The 15,450-nt window shown below is 44.7% G+C and overlaps 1 protein-coding gene across 1 annotated transcript; it reads right to left on the minus strand.

Annotated features, from left to right (window-relative positions):
* Positions 1 to 338: 338 nt before the first annotated feature.
* LOC140479484 (volume-regulated anion channel subunit LRRC8A-like) lies at positions 339 to 13,726 on the minus strand. The gene is made up of 2 exons (XM_072573318.1): positions 11,627 to 13,726; positions 339 to 611 (listed from the first exon to the last, which is right to left on the minus strand). The coding sequence occupies exons 1-2, from the start codon at positions 13,724 to 13,726 to the stop codon at positions 339 to 341; spliced, it is 2,373 nt and encodes a 790-aa protein (XP_072429419.1).
* Positions 13,727 to 15,450: the final 1,724 nt, after the last annotated feature.

Genomic DNA, 15,450 nt, shown 5'->3' on the forward strand with positions numbered 1-15,450 from the left:
TGCTTATAATGAGGGTAATTAATTCAACATCACAATATTTGTTGCTTTCAGTTTCTTGATCAATATTCAACTCCTTTCCTTTCTTCCATTTACGATCTACCTCTCAGGCATTGTTTTATTCGCATACAAGTCCAAATTAGTCATTTATTTATAATACATATGTGGTTTTGGATACCATACAGTTAGCTGTCTGATAGCTGATATCCTTTGGTTTTTAGTGCTGAAGAATACATGTGGTTATGAGCCAAGGTCCTTATCGACAACAGCCTAGTTGAATACTTCTTCCCATTATGTCCACCAGCTACAAACACTGGTCAATGTTTGACATTACAATCTGATTACCCTTGCTCCACATCATTTTTTAACAAATGTTCTCTTACAGATATGGGTAATGAATTAAAGAGTGACTCTTCCACAACAAATCCACCTGGTTTAAAATTACATCGGCCCAATTCTGCAGGCAGGGACTCAAACTGGTTGCCAACAAGATCCAAATGTAGAAGATTCTCTAGACCACCAACTAGAGGTGATAGTGTTGTCAGGCTGTTCTTTCCCACAAGCAATGTCCGCAGATTCAAGCATTGAAATAGTCCATTGGGTAAGGTTTCCAGCTGTAAAAGAGTACCAAGATAAAAATGAATCATTGGGCATAGGACAATTGCTTCTAACTGTAAATGTTTACTGTATACAGATTTACATAGAGCATAGATTCCTCGGCATATCACCTCAATGTCATGTAATATTGATATCACCAGTAACAGAATAATGGCAATAATTTGTCCAATAGATTGTCCTGGTACTCCCAGTCTCAACCTTAAGGTGAGGCCCAGCACCATCTGGAAGAGAGGCCCAGCGTGGTCTGGAGGTGAGGCCCAACACGGTCTGGAGGTGAGGCCCAGCATGTTCTGGAGGTGAGGCCCAACACGGTCTGAAGGTGAGGCCCAGCATGGTCTGGAGGTGAGGCCCAACACTGTCTGAAGGTAAGGCCAAGCGTGGTCTGGAAGCGAGGTCCAGCACAGTCTGGAGTTGAGGCCCAGCACTGTCTGAGGTGAGGCCCAGCGTGGTCTGGAGGTGAGGCCCAACACGGTCTGGAAGCGAGGCCCAGTGCAGTCTGGAGGTGAGACCCAGTGCGGTTTGGAGGTGAGGCCCAGCGCAGTCTGGAGGTGAGGCCCAACACTGTCTAGAGGTGAGGCCCAACGCGGTCTGGTGGTGAGGACGAACACAGTCTGGAGGTGAGGCCCAGCATGGTCTGGAGATGAGGCAAGGCACAGTCCGGAGGTGAGGGCCAGAATGGTCTGTAAATGAGGCCTGGTACAGTCTGGAGGTAAGGCCCGGTGTGGTCAAGAGGGGAGGCCCAGCATTGTTTGGAAGTGAGGCCCTGTCTGGTCAGGAGGTGATGCCTGGTGCAGTCTATAGGTGAGGCCCTGTGTGGTCAGGAGGTGAGGCCCTGTGTAGTCAGGAGGTGAGGCCCTGTGTGGTCAGGACGTGAGGCCCTGTGTAGTCAGGAGGTGAGGCCTGGTGCAGTCTGTAGGTGAGGCCCTGTGTGGTCAGGAGGTGAGGCCCTGTGTAGTCAAGAGGTGAGGTCCTGTGTGGTCAGGAGGTGAGGCCCTGTGTGGTCAGGAGGTGAGGCCTGGTGCAGTCTATAGGTGAGGTCCTGTGTGGTCAGGAGGTGAGGCCCTGTGTAGTCAGGAGGTGATGCCTGGTGCAGTCTGTAGGTGAGGCCCTGTGTGGTCAGGAGGTGAGGCCTGGTGCAGTCTATAGGTGAGGTCCTGTGTGGTCAGGACGTGAGGCCCTGTGTGGTCAGGAGGTGATGCCTGGTGCAGTCTGTAGGTGAGGCCCTGTGTGGTCAGGAGGTGAGGCCCTGTGTAGTCAGGAGGTGAGGCCCTGTGTGGTCAGGAGGTGAGGCCCTGTGTAGTCAAGAGGTGAGGCCTGGTGCAGTCTGTAGGTGAGGCCCTGTGTGGTCAGGAGGTGAGGCCTGGTGCAGTCTATAGGTGAGGTCCTGTGTGGTCAGGAGGTGAGGCCTGGTGCAGTCTATAGGTGAGGTCCTGTGTGGTCAGGAGGTGAGGCCCTGTGTAGTCAGGAGGTGAGGCCCTGTGTGGTCAGGAGGTGAGGCCCTGTGTAGTCAGGAGGTGAGGCCTGGTGCAGTCTGTAGGTGAGGCCCTGTGTGGTCAGGAGGTGAGGCCTGGTGCAGTCTATAGGTGAGGTCCTGTGTGGTCAGGAGGTGAGGCCTGGTGCAGTCTATAGGTGAGGTCCTGTGTGGGCAGGAGGTGAGGCCCTGTGTAGTCAGGAGGTGAGGCCCTGTGTGGTCAGGAGGTGAGGCCCTGTGTGGTCAAGAGGTGAGGCCTGGTGCAGTCTGTAGGTGAGGCCCTGTGTGGTCAGGAGGTGAGGCCTGGTGCAGTCTGTAGGTGAGGCCCTGTGTGGTCAGGAGGTGAGGCCTGGCCCGGTCTGGGTTGGAAAGACTGTTATTCTGGACTTTTTAACCTCTTAATTTTTCTAACTTACTCCTATGATCTTGTACTTTTGTACCTAAGATGGCATGAATGTCTGTAGTGCTGGATTTTTTATTTCTTTAATTTTCTATTTTCTTTCCTCAAGAATTCGTACTCAAGAATCTGTACCTAGGTACCTTTGCAAATAGCAAAAAATCACACAACACCAGGTTATAGTCCAACAGGTTTATTTGGAAGCACTAGCTTTCGGAGCGACGCTCCTTCATCAGGTGGTTGTCACAATCATCTGATCAAGAAGCAGCGCTCCGAAGGCTAGTGCTTCCAAATAAACCTGTTGGACTATAACCTGGTGTTGTGTGATTTTTAACTTTGTACACCCCAATCCAACACCAGCATCTACAAATCATTTGTAAACAGCGACTAATATACTTTTCGCTATACTCACGTAACTAATTCTAACAGATGTGACATTGAAGGATAGGACATTAATGAGGTATGCACGACAGTTATTCTAAAATTTTGTTTTGTCAACGAAATAAAACAGAGTCTCGGGTTAATGCATCAGTGACTGTGTTGCTAACATATCAGTCTACTGTAACATACTGGGAATGCGCTGTCTGAATGTTTGATGGGTCTACAAGATGGATGAGGATGGCATCTCCAGGTTTTGAGTTTGTGGAATGGATTTACAGGGTGGGGTAGGGTTCATATACTAATAATCACAGGTCATACTAATATAAGAAGGATAATATCAAATTGGAGACGGTTCAGGAAAGAGTTACAAGGATGTTACCGGGACTGGAGAGTTTGGGTTATAAGGAGAGGCTGGATAGACTAGGACTTTTTCCCTTTGAGCCTAGGAGGTTGTGGGGTGACCTTATAAAGGTTTATAAAATCTTGAGGGGCATAGATAAGGTGAATAGTAAAGGTCTTTTCCCTTAGGAGCATAAATATACAGAGGGACATTGGGGTGTAAGTCCATAGCTACCTGGAAGGGCCAACACAAGGAGATAAAGTGGTAAATAAGGCATAAAGCATGCTGCCTTCATCAGGGAGGGCATTGAGTGTAAAAGTTGACAAGTCATGTTGCAGCTGTATAAAGCTTTAGTTAGACCACATTTGGAATATTGTGTGGAATTCTGGTAGCCACATTATAGGAAGGATGTGGAGACTTTAGAGAGGGTGTAAGAGGTTTACCAGAATGTTGCCTGGATTGAAATGTATTAACTATAAGGAGATGGTGGACCAACTTAGACTATTTTTGCTTGAGAGTTAGAGGCTGAAGGGTGATCTGGTAGAAGAATATAAAATTATGAGAGGCATGGACAGGGTGGATAGTTAGAGTCTTTTTCCCCAGGTTGGAAATGTCAAATACTAGGGGCATAGGTGCAAGGTTGAAAGGAGATGTCTGAGGAAAGTCTTTTTACACAGAGGGTGGTCAGTGCCTGGAATGCACTGACAGGGGAGGTGGTAGAAGCATTTAGACAGACACGTGGACAGACAGGGAATAGAGGGATATGGATCATGTGCAGGTAGGTGGGGCTACTTTAGCATGGCATCATTGTCTGCACAGACATGGTAGGCCAAAGGGCATGTTCCTGTGCTGTATTGTTCTATGTTCTGTATAAACTGAGAACAATACATGGAAACAATGATAGATGTCAAAACTTATGGAACAATAATTTCTAATTGTTATCTCACACTGGCAACAGGTTCCAGTCCTTTCTCCTGGCTCTTGCCTTGGGTGCTCTGTTTTTCTCACTGTTTGTAAAGAAAAATAATCTTTGCTCTTGTGAAGCCTTGTTAATAAAGCAAAGGTCTCCCATGGGAATTATCGCGCCATCCCAGTATCAGGGAATTTTTTGCCAATTTGTAGTGGTTAATTGAAAAATCATGCGTGGAGACAAAAGAACTGGAGCAACTAGATCAAGAGATCTTGTTTATCTGGAGACAGGAACTGCCTATGATGGCTTTAAATCAACAACAAAACACCAAAAGGAAGTTATTACAGTTTGAAAAATGGATATTCCTCGCTTATGGATGTGCCTACTGCACAGACAGAGATTCCAATATGGAATTTCCATTTAATGTGATAAAGCTTTCAAAATTAGGGGTGGCATAGTGGCTCAGTGGTTAGCATTGCTGCCTCAGAGCACCAGGGACGTGGGTTCGATTCCTGCCTCAGGCGACTGACTGTGTGGAGTTTGCACGTTCTCCCCGTGTCTGTGTGGGTTCTCTCTGGGTGCTCTAGATTCCTCCCACAATCCAAAGATGTGCAGGTTAGGTGAATTGGCCATGCTAAACTGCCCATAGAGTTAGGTACGTTAGTTGGGGATAAATGTAGGGTCGGGGAATGGGTCTGGGTGGGTTACTCTTCAGAGGGTCAGTGTGGGCTTGTTGGGCCAAAGAGCCTGTTTCCATTAGGGAAACTAATCTAATTCCTGCCATTGCAGGATTTGACCTTTAATCTGAGCATGCACTGAAGCCAAAGTGCGAGTCTGAAATGGTTTACAGGATTGGCAGAGTATAAACGACAATGACCCCTGTATGTATAGAGCATCTTTAACATAATGAAACATCTCAAGTTATAGATTAAATTCCCTACAGCGTGCAAACAGGCCCTTTGGCCCAACAAGTCCATACCAACCTTTCAAAACGTAACCCACCCAGATCCATTTCCCCCTCACTCATGCAACTAACACTATAGGCAATTTCACATGGCCAATTCACCTGGCCTGCAAATCTTTCAGAATGTGGGAGAAAGCCCACACAGGCACAGAGAGAATGTGCAAACTCCACACAGTCAGTCGCCTGAGGCGGGAATTGAACCCGGGTCTCTGGCGCTGTGAGGCAGCAGTGCTAACCACCGTGCCGCCCAGAGAATGTGCAAGCTCCACACAGACAGTAGCCTGAGGCCGGAATCGAACCCAGGTTCCTGGTGCTATGAGGCAAACGTGAGGACTGCAGATGCTAGAAACCAGAGTCTAGATTAGAGTGATGCTGGAAAAGAACAGAAGTTCAGGCAGCAGCCGAGGAGCAGGAAAATCGACATTTCGGGCAAAAGCCTTTCATCAGGAATGGAGGCAGGGAGCCTCCAGGGTGGAGAGATAAATGGGAGGAGGGCTGGGGCTGGGGAGAAGGTAGCAAAGAGTACAATAGCTGAATGGGGTTGGGGATAGAGGTGATAGGTCAGAGAGGAGGATGGAGCGGATAGGATGGAAGGAAGATTGGCCGGGAAGACAGGTCATGAGGATGGTGCTGAGGTGGAAGTTTGGAACTGGGGTAAGGTGGGGGAGGGAAAATGAGGAAACTGTTGAAGTCCACATTGATGCCCTGGGGTTGAAGTGTTCCGAGGCGGAAGATGAGGCGTTCTTCCTCCAGGCGTCGGGTGGTGAGGGAGAGGCAGTGGAGGAGGCCCAGGACCTGCATGTTCTTGGCAGAGTGGGAGGGGGAGTTGAAATATTGGACCATGGGGCGGTGGGGTTGATTGGTGCAGGTGTCCCAGAGATGTTCCCTAAAGCGCTCTGCTAGGAGGTGCCCAGTCTCCCCAATGTAGAGGAGACTGCATTGGGAGCAACGGATACAATAAATGACATTGGTGGATGAGCAAGTGAAACTTTGATTGATGTGGAAGGCTCCTTTAGGGCCTTGGATGGAGGTGAGGGAGGAGGTGTGGGCGCAGGTTTTACAATTCCTGCAGTGGCAGGGGAAGGTGCCAGGATGGGAGGGTGGGTTGTTAGGGGGCGTGGACCTGATCAGATAGTCATGGAGGGAACGGTCTTTGCGGAATGGAAAGGAGTAGGGAGGGAAATATATCCCTGGTGGTGGGGTCTGTTTGGAGGCGGCTGAAATGTCGGCAGATGATTTGGTTTATGCGAAGGTTGGTAGGGTGGAAGGCGAGGACCAGGGAGGTTCTGTCCTTGTTACAGTTGGAGGGGTGGGGTCTGAGGGTGGAGGTGTGGGATGTAGACGTGATGCGTTGGAGGGCATCTTTAACCACGTGGGAAGGGAAATTGCGGTCTCTAAAGAAAGAGGCCATCTGGTGTGTTTTGTGGTGGAGCTGGTTCTCCTGGGAGCAGATCCGGCGGAGCCGGAGGAATTGGGAATACGGGCTGGCATTGTTGCAGGAGGTAGGGCGGGAAGAGGTGTAATCCAGGTAGCTGTGGGAGTCGGTGGGTTTGTAAACAATGTCAGTGTCAAGTCGGTCGTCATTAATGGAGATGGAGAGGTCCAGGAAGGGGAGGGAGGTGTCAGAGATGGTCCAGGTGAACTTAAGGTCAGGTTGGAATGTGTTGGTGAAGTTGATGAACTGCTCAACCTCCTTGCGGGAGCACGAGGTGGTGCCGATGCAGTCATCAATGTAGTGGAGGAAGAGGTGGGGAGTGGTGCTGATGTAAATACGGAAGATGGACTGTTCTACGTAGCTGACAAAGAGACAGGCATAGCTGGGGCCCATGCTTGCGTCCATGGCTACCACTCTAATCTAGACTCCTGGCCACCATGCCATATTCAAATGCCTCAAGGTATTTGACAGGAGCATTAGTAAAACAAGGAAGTTGTGTCAACCATGTGAAAAACAATGGTTTGGCCTCAGTATTAATTCGAGATCAGGGCTACACACCTAGAATCATAGTCATTGTGTCATATTGTACGGTACAGAAATAGACCCTTCAAGCCATCTCATCCATACTGACCAGATATCATAAATTAATCTAGTCCCATTTGTCAGCACTTGGCCTATATTCCTCTAAGCCCGTCAAGTGCCTATCCAGATGCCTTTTAAATGTTGTAATTGTACCAGTCTCCAACATTTCCTCTGGCAGCTCATTCTATAAATGCAGCATCCGCTGCACGCAAAAGTTGTCCCCTAGGTACCTTTTAAGTCTTTCCCGTCTCACCATAAACTTATGACCTTTAATTCTGGACTCCTCCACCTCAGGGAAAAGACCTTGTTTACTTAACGTGTCCATGCTTCTCATGATTTTATAAACCTCTATAAACCCCTTAGCCTCCAACACTCCAGGGAAAATAGCCCCAGCCTTTTCAGCCTCTCCCTGCAGCTGAAACCCTCCAATCCTTGTAAATCTTTTCTGCACCCTTTCAAATTTAACAACATCCTTCCTACAGCAGGAAAGGACAATGAAGACGTGTGCTAGGGTGCAGAAACTAATCATGAGAAATGTTTCAGGGATGAAAATCTTCAGTCACACAAACAGATTGAAAAGGCTGGGTCAATTCTTCTCAGAGAAGGGAGGATTGAGAGGAGATTCCAGAGACACTCAAAACCATGAGAAGTCTGGACAGATAAGGAGACACATGTCCCTGTTAGTGGAAGGTTCAAGAGCCAGAAGGCACAAATTCAAGGTAATTGGCAACAGAAGCAGTAGTGAGATGAGAAAAGTCCATTTCATGCTGGATCCGGAACGCACTGTCTGAGACTGTAGTGGAGGGTGACCCAATGGAAGGATTCATGAGAGAGTTGGCTTATTATCTGAAAAGGAAGAACATGCAGGAGCAATCTGAGAAGATAGGGAACGTCATTCCATAAATTGCTCCTTCAAACAGCAAGGGTGAGGATTGTGGGTAATCCAAGATGGAGAACGGGAAAAAATTGTGGCTGTGAGAGCTGCTCATTTTTTGAGATATTGTAGGTGTTGGAGGTGATTTCCTCAAATTCCAGAAACAGTAATGACTATTTTATAAGCTGTTGCATACTTCTGTAACTTCGGGGAAGGAAAAACTCAAATCAACGGCACTGCAGAGACAGAGGGACGGAGAGAGAGAGAGAGAGGGAGAGAGAGAGAGGGAGAGAGAACCTAAGAATGTATCAGGAAAGAAGAGCTGGACATCGGGAACGTTGAGATTATGGAAGGATTTGGAAAACAAAGTTAAAATTTTAAGATTAAGATATTGCTTGAGATTTAGGTGATCAGTTGCAGCATGACATCACAGCTCCGGAACTCAATCCCTCTACCAATAACACCTAACGCACAAATGTGAAAGGCATGGGATTGAGGGTGATTCAGCAGGTTGAGTTAGAAACTGGCTTTCTGTTAGAAGGCAGCGAGTGGCGGTCTATGGAAAATGTTCAGTCTGGAGTCTGGTTACTAGTGATGTGCCACAAGGATCTGTTTTGGGACCACTGCTGTTTGTCATTTTTATAAATGACTTGGACGCAAGCATAGGTAGATGAGTTAGTAAGTTTGCAGATGTCACGGAAGTCAGTGGAGTAGTGGACAGTGTGGAAGAATGTTGCATGTTGCAGGGGCACTTGGATAAACTGAAGAATTGGGCTGAGAGGTGGCAAGTGGAGTTCAATGCAGATAAATGGGAGGTCATCCATTTTGGGAAGAATAACAGGAAGGCAGAATACTGGGGTCAATGTAAAGATTCTTGGGAGTGTGGATGTGCAGAGGGATCTTGGTGTCAGTGTACATAGATCCCTGAAAGTTGCCACCCAGGTTGATAGTGCTGTTAAGAAGGCATACGGTGTGTTAGGTTTTAGTGGTAGAGGGATTGAGTTCTGGAGTCGTGATGTCATGCTGCAACTGTACAAATGCTAGTGCGGCCTCACTTGGAATATTTTGTACAGTTCTGGTTGCTCCATTGCAGGAAGGATGTGGAAGCATTGGAAAAAGTGCAGAGGAGATCTACCAGGATGTTGCCTGGTCTGGAGGGAAGGTCTTATGAGGAAAGGCTGAGGAACTTGGGTCTGTTCTTATTGGAGAGAAGAAAACTAAGAAAGGATTTAGTAGAGAATACAAGATGATCAGAGGATTGGATAGGGTAGACAGTGAGAGTGCTTTTTCCTAGGATGATGGCGTCAGCTTGTATAAGGGGGTGTAGCTGCAAATTGAGAGATGATAGTTTTAAGACAGATGTCAGAGGCAAGTTCTTTACCCAGAGTGTGGTAAGAGTGTGGTATGCCCTACCTGCCAATGTGGTTAACTCAGTCACATTAGGGGCATTTAAGTAATCCTTGGAAAAGCATATGGATGATGATGGGATAGTGTTGGAAGATGGGCTTAGATTACAGGTTCACAGGTCTGTGCAACATCGAGGGCTGAAGGGCTTGTTCTGCGCTATATTGTTCAATGTTTTATGTTCTAAATGTAGCGGTGACGGGTAATGGGACTTGGTACCAGCTGAGTCATGCTCAGTCAATCTTCAAATAAATTTAATGGTCTTAAGGGTAGAATGTGGGAGACCAGCCAATGAAGCATGAGAATATTTGAGTGGAGAGTTAACAAAGGCATGGGTGGCTCAATGGTTAGCACTGCTGCCTCACAGCTCCAAAGATCCAGGTTCAATTTCAGCCTTGGGTGACTGTCTGTGTGGAGTTTGCACGTTCTCCCAATGTCTATGAGGGTTTCCTCCCACAGTCCAACGATCTGTAGGTTAGGTGGATTGGCTACAGTAAATAGGAGGTTACAGGGAGCAGGTCGGGGTGGGATGCTGTTGAGAGGGTCACTGCAGACTCGATCTGCACTGTAGGGATTCTATTTTCTTTTTTTAGGGAGAAGAGGTGGACGGTGTACTGTAGGGATTCTATTAATGACGGTTTCAGCTGCAGATATGATTAGACACAGATTAAATTAATTGATGTATAAAGAGAGGAATTTGTTGTCTTAATGATAACACAAATGAGGTCAGAAGCCAATCCTGAGTAAGATCTGATGTCAGTGGTGGGTAAGTTGTTGGAGGGGATTCTGAAAGACAGACCTTACACGCAATCGGAGAGTGATTAGGAATAGGCAGCATGGTTTTGCATATGGGAAATCATGTCTCACAAACCTGATTACTTTTTTGGAGGGAGATAAATGAGGGTGGAGCAGTCGACATTGTCTACATGGACTTTAGCAAGGCCTTTGACAAGGTTCCACGTGGTAGACTGGTGAGGAAAGTTAGAACACATGGGATCCAGGCAGAGCTAAAAATGTGTTGCTGGAAAAGCACAGCAGGTCAGGCAGCATCCAAGGAGCAGGAGAATCGACGTTTCGGGCATGAGCCCTTTTTCAGGATTCCTGAAGAAGGGCTGATGCCCGAAACGTCGATTCTCCTGTTCCTTGGATGCTGCCTGACCTGCTGTGCTTTTCCAGCAACACATTTTCAGCTCTGATCTCCAGCATCTGCAGTCCTCACTTTCTCATCCAGGCAGAGCTAGCCAATCTTATACAAAATTGGCTTGACAGTAGGAGACAGAGGGTGGTGGTAGAGGGTTATCTGTGACTGGATATCTGTGACCAGCAGTATCCACAGCAAATGATGCTGGGTCCACTGCTTTTTATCATTTATATAAACAATTTGGATGAGAATATAGGAAGCGTGGTTCATAAGTTTGTGGATGACACCAAAATTGGTGGTGTAGTGCACAGTAAAGAAGGTTATCTAAGCTTACAAAGGGATCTTGATCAGCTGACCCAATGGGCCAATGAGTGGCAGATGAATATAATAATTTAGACAAATATGAGGTGTTTCATTTTGGTAGTGTAAACCAGGACAAAACTTAGTTAATGGTAGGGTCCTGGGGAGTGTTGTTAGCACAGGTTGCAGATGAATAGACCCTTGAAAATGGCATCACAGGTAGACAGGATGGTGATAAAGAGTTTGGTGCACTGGTCTTCATTGGTCAGTGAATTGACAACAGGAATATCATGGTGTACAGGACATTGGTGAGGCCACTTCTGGAATACTGTGTACAGTTCTGGTCACCCTGCTGTAGGAAGAATATTATTGAATTGGAAAGAATAGAGGGTTTAAGTTATAAGGAGAGGCTGGATAGAGTCATAGAGATGTACAGCATAGAAACAGACCCTTTGGTCCAAGTCATCTGTGCTGATCAGATATCCTAAATTGATCTAGTCTCATTTGCCATTAGGCTGGGATTCTTGTTGCTAGAGCATGAGAGATTGAGGTGTGACCTTATAGAGATTTATAAACTCATGAACAACACTGATAAAGTGATAGCAAAGATCTTTTCTCTAACATTTGGGAGTTCATAACCAGACAGCATGGGTTTAAGCTGAAAGGGGAAAGATTTAAAAGACACCTGAGGGGTAGTGTTTAAATATAGAAGGTGATGTGTGTATGGAATGAACTGCCAGCAGAAGTGGTAGGTGCAGGTACATTATTGTATAATACAGTTCTTTTAGCAATAACTGGACAAATTCACTTACATTATTGTTGGATACGTTAAGATATTGTAGATGACTCAGTTTGCTGATCTCATCACCAATAGCAGTTAAGTGATTATTGCTGACATCCAGAAGTCGTAGTTTGTGACATAAAAAAAGTTGTGGGGGTATACTTTCAATTCTGTTATTGTTGAGGTACAGTTGTTCCAGATTTGCCAGTGTCCCAATTTGAACAGGTATATATGCAATAGCATTGTGCCAAAGCTTAAGGCAAGAAAGCCATTTCAGGTGCTGGAAACTAATAATTTCTTCTATTGTCTTAAGTCTGTTTCCTTTCAAATCAATTTCACGTAAATTATACAAGCTAAAAATAGAATGTGGAATGCGCTCTAGGTCACAGTTAAGAAGTTCAAGGTTTGTGAGGTTAATCATATTCTTCAAGGTATTGAACACAGTTAGTTTGGTACCTTCATTATCAATGGACAGTTTGTGTAAGAGGAGCCCTGAGCCAGTTACTACTGCAGGAATGTGAGAAAGGCTATTTTTCAAGTAGAGAACTTTTAGATTCTTTAGATTCTCCAGTCCACTTAAAGACGCAAAGTGATTCTTTTCCATTTTTAAGTTGCCAGTTAAATGAAGTTCTGACAAGTTCTTTAGGCTAAATATCCAGCGTGGGGCTTTCTCCATGTCGGTAAACTTGATGTGCAATGTTTGCAGATTTTCAGATAAACAATTCAGTGCCTGTGGGTCCACAGTGGTTGGTGTGTGATAAAGGTGCAACTCTTTAAGGTTCGTAAGCTGAGACATGGCTGTTTGGAATTTGGCTTCAGTTAGAAGATCTAGTTTAAGAACTTCAAGTTCTTTCAACTCAAATACAGCATCTGGAAGTCCACTTAACATGAACAAATACAGCTCTGTCTTGTCCTGAGAGTTTTTCTGCAGTTTATGCCTTAACCGATCTGTCGTCCACTCCAGGTTAAGGTTAATCTGTTTCAACTTGTTTTCACTGACCTCTGAAAGGAAGACTGAGAATCGCTTTGAATACAGTGGATCATACTGGTCTGATAAGTGAAGAATGAAGGCAAAGTCATTTCTAATATCCGGAATGTCTCTGTAGCTACTTTCCTCACGAACAGTTTCAAAAGAATATTTCTTCAATGAGCGTCTGAGCATCCAATATAGACTATAGACACTAAGAGATCCATGTATCACAACCAGTATTGCATAAAAAGATGCTAAGAGTTTGAATATAGTTGCCAAGGAATGGACACATTGATATTGTTGATATCCTGTGAACATCTGTATGTCAATGTGGCAATTGATATCAAAGTTCATCTCAATAATATAATAGGGGATATATGAAATGATAAAAATGAATAGAATGACTTTGAGAATAATCTGTCTCATGTACAACTTGTAGATAATATCCTTTTCTTCAACGTGTGCTTTGAACTTCTTCACCTTTTCAAAGATAGCTTTTGCCTGCTCCCCTTCCTTTCGATCCAGGATAGTCTTTTCATTGGCATCAGTCACGTTGGGCTCCACTCTGCTGGTCAACAATTTTGATTCAAAGTTTGTGGCAGAGAAAGAAGGTTTGGAAGCTTCTTTGGCTTTGCGGTAAGGGTGCTTCTCCCCACTGATCTCAACTGCCTCAGACAGAGCACGGGTTGTCCACGGGGAGTCAAAGCACTTGTGGAGGATGGTGATGAAGTGCTCAAGCCTTGAGCTAGTGCTGGGGTACTTGAACCAGAAGTTGCTGCAAATCAAAAGAAGCAGAGTCTGCCAGAGCACCAGGTAGGGGAAGAACTTGGAAAACCAATGAAGCTGCTTTTCATAACACACAGCATCGATGTATGCGTACTGCTGCCTGTCGAGAAAATTTTTTATCCCATTTAGAGCAGGAGTTTTATTTGCCGTACTGCTAGTATTATTCTCCCAGGGGGCCTTGCAAATGTTGTTGACAATTACCTTGCAGGGAAGACATAGCATTTTGTTCTGAGCAATTTGGAGTGTTCCTCCTAGCAGAGAAATCAGAAGCATCACCATGCAGATGTAATGACTGAAAACATCCCACCATGGCTTTAAAATACGATAGGCCGTCTGAGGATCTGTCAACCATTTGAACTCGGTCACTGTAAGCATCCCTGTAGCCTGTAAAGCAAAAGCAGAAAAGAAGAAGCCGATGGAAATAGAGATTGGCTCAATATCTTGAGTTTACACCTTGCAGCCACTTAAACCAGTGGTAAAATGTTGACTTCTTATTACGAACGCGATAGTTCAGATGATGTGGTTTGATTGATTCTCAGATTAGATCACTCTTTTTGGGAGACTTCCTATCATTCCTGAGCTGCAATGCTAACTCCAAATGACGTTTTGTCTCAAAACAAATTTCCATATGAGCCATATTTAGAAGAAAGAGGGAACGATAGCAGCTTCAAACAGGAATTACACAGGCTCGAAAGATTTCACACATTTGTTTGAAGGGAAGCCTATCCTTTACAAAAGGATATTTAAATTTTTCTTTAAATTAATTGATCACTTCTCACTGTGGTGACTTGGTGAAAAGAACAAAAACTGGTTTTAATTCACTGAGGTTAACTATAATTTTAAACATTTACTAAACATTCAAACGCTTAATTACATTTGTTATTATCTTAGACAATATCAAGAATCATGTTGAGTTTTTTTTAAAATTCCCAAACTGCATATTTTAAGCAGACAACATTTAAAACTCACAAGAACAAAGTTTTTTGCGCCTTGCATTTATCAAACTAAATGCATAATTGATACTTAATTAATTCTTCAGGGAAAACATTTTCACTTTTGTCAAGTTAAGTTTTCCAAACCCTGGTAACATATTCAAAGATTACCCTCAAGTTAAGATTAGAATTTTGATAGTGGTCAAGTTGGGTAGGGTTAGTACTGTATAAAAGTTAAAATTAGAATGGTTAGGCTGAACTTAAGGGGAGAGTTTCTGTTAGGATTGGGATAAAGGTTATGATAAGGTTTCAAGTTAAATTTAAAATTACGGTTAGGTTGGAAATAAGTTTAGGGTTAGAATAACAGGGTTTAGCTAAAGTTGGGAATAGTTTTAGTTAAGTGTGAGCATTAAAATTAGGTAACTAATTTGATATGATGAAAGTTGATGAGGAGATTGAGGTGGATATTGAGAGAGAGAGAGAATGGGCTAGGTGGCAACCATCCATAATTTTCATGTGGATTTTGGAGAATCCTTAAGAAGGTCAAGGAGGGAATTAGAAGAACAAAGTTTCAGAAATCATAGGATAATGGAGAGTTGCTTGGAATGCAAAACTGCAGTAAAATTGACATGAAGAAATTATGTGAAGATTGTGGCTAAAGCTGTCAAACCCTTTATTGAAAATCAACTCTGAGTATGTGGGCAGAAATAAAAATCTAAATAATTGCCAATCTAAGTCCAAAATGGAATTAGATTCAGGAACCTTTGACTGTCAGGAGGATTGGGAGAGAGGAGCGGTGTGGGGTGAATGGGGGTCGTTTTTCATAAGCTGCTCCATAATCTATTGCAACCATCATGATTTTAACTGTTAACACTCTCAGAAGAGAAAAATGTGGGGTGGAATTGTAACCACAACCACAACACCCAACAACTCTGTCCCACCCCACCCAGTTAAATCAAAGGCACAGTCATGGGAGGAAGGGGTGAAGTGTCGCAGAGCAATTAAACAGAAAGAAAAGGGAAACTGAAGACCACTGTTCACCACAACGGCACCAACATCCCAGTTTAACAGGACAGGGTTGGAGTACACTGCACTGGAAAGGTAGGTCAGTATTACAATATTATAAAGAGACCACATGCTTCAAATGAAGGCAGCTGTCTAGATTTA

Source organism: Chiloscyllium punctatum, chromosome 7 (assembly GCF_047496795.1).
Source record: "Chiloscyllium punctatum isolate Juve2018m chromosome 7, sChiPun1.3, whole genome shotgun sequence".
NCBI lineage: Eukaryota > Metazoa > Chordata > Chondrichthyes > Orectolobiformes > Hemiscylliidae > Chiloscyllium > Chiloscyllium punctatum.

Excerpts from the sequence above, each read along its gene's own strand:
- LOC140479484 (XM_072573318.1), bottom strand. The coding sequence starts at position 13,726 with ATGCTTACAGTGACCGAGTTCAAATGGTTGACAGATCCTCAGACGGCC. Across the intron at positions 612-11,626 it reads TTAACGTATCCAACAATAAT|CTGGAAACCTTACCCAATGG; the intron begins GTAAGTGAATTT and ends ACTCTTTTACAG.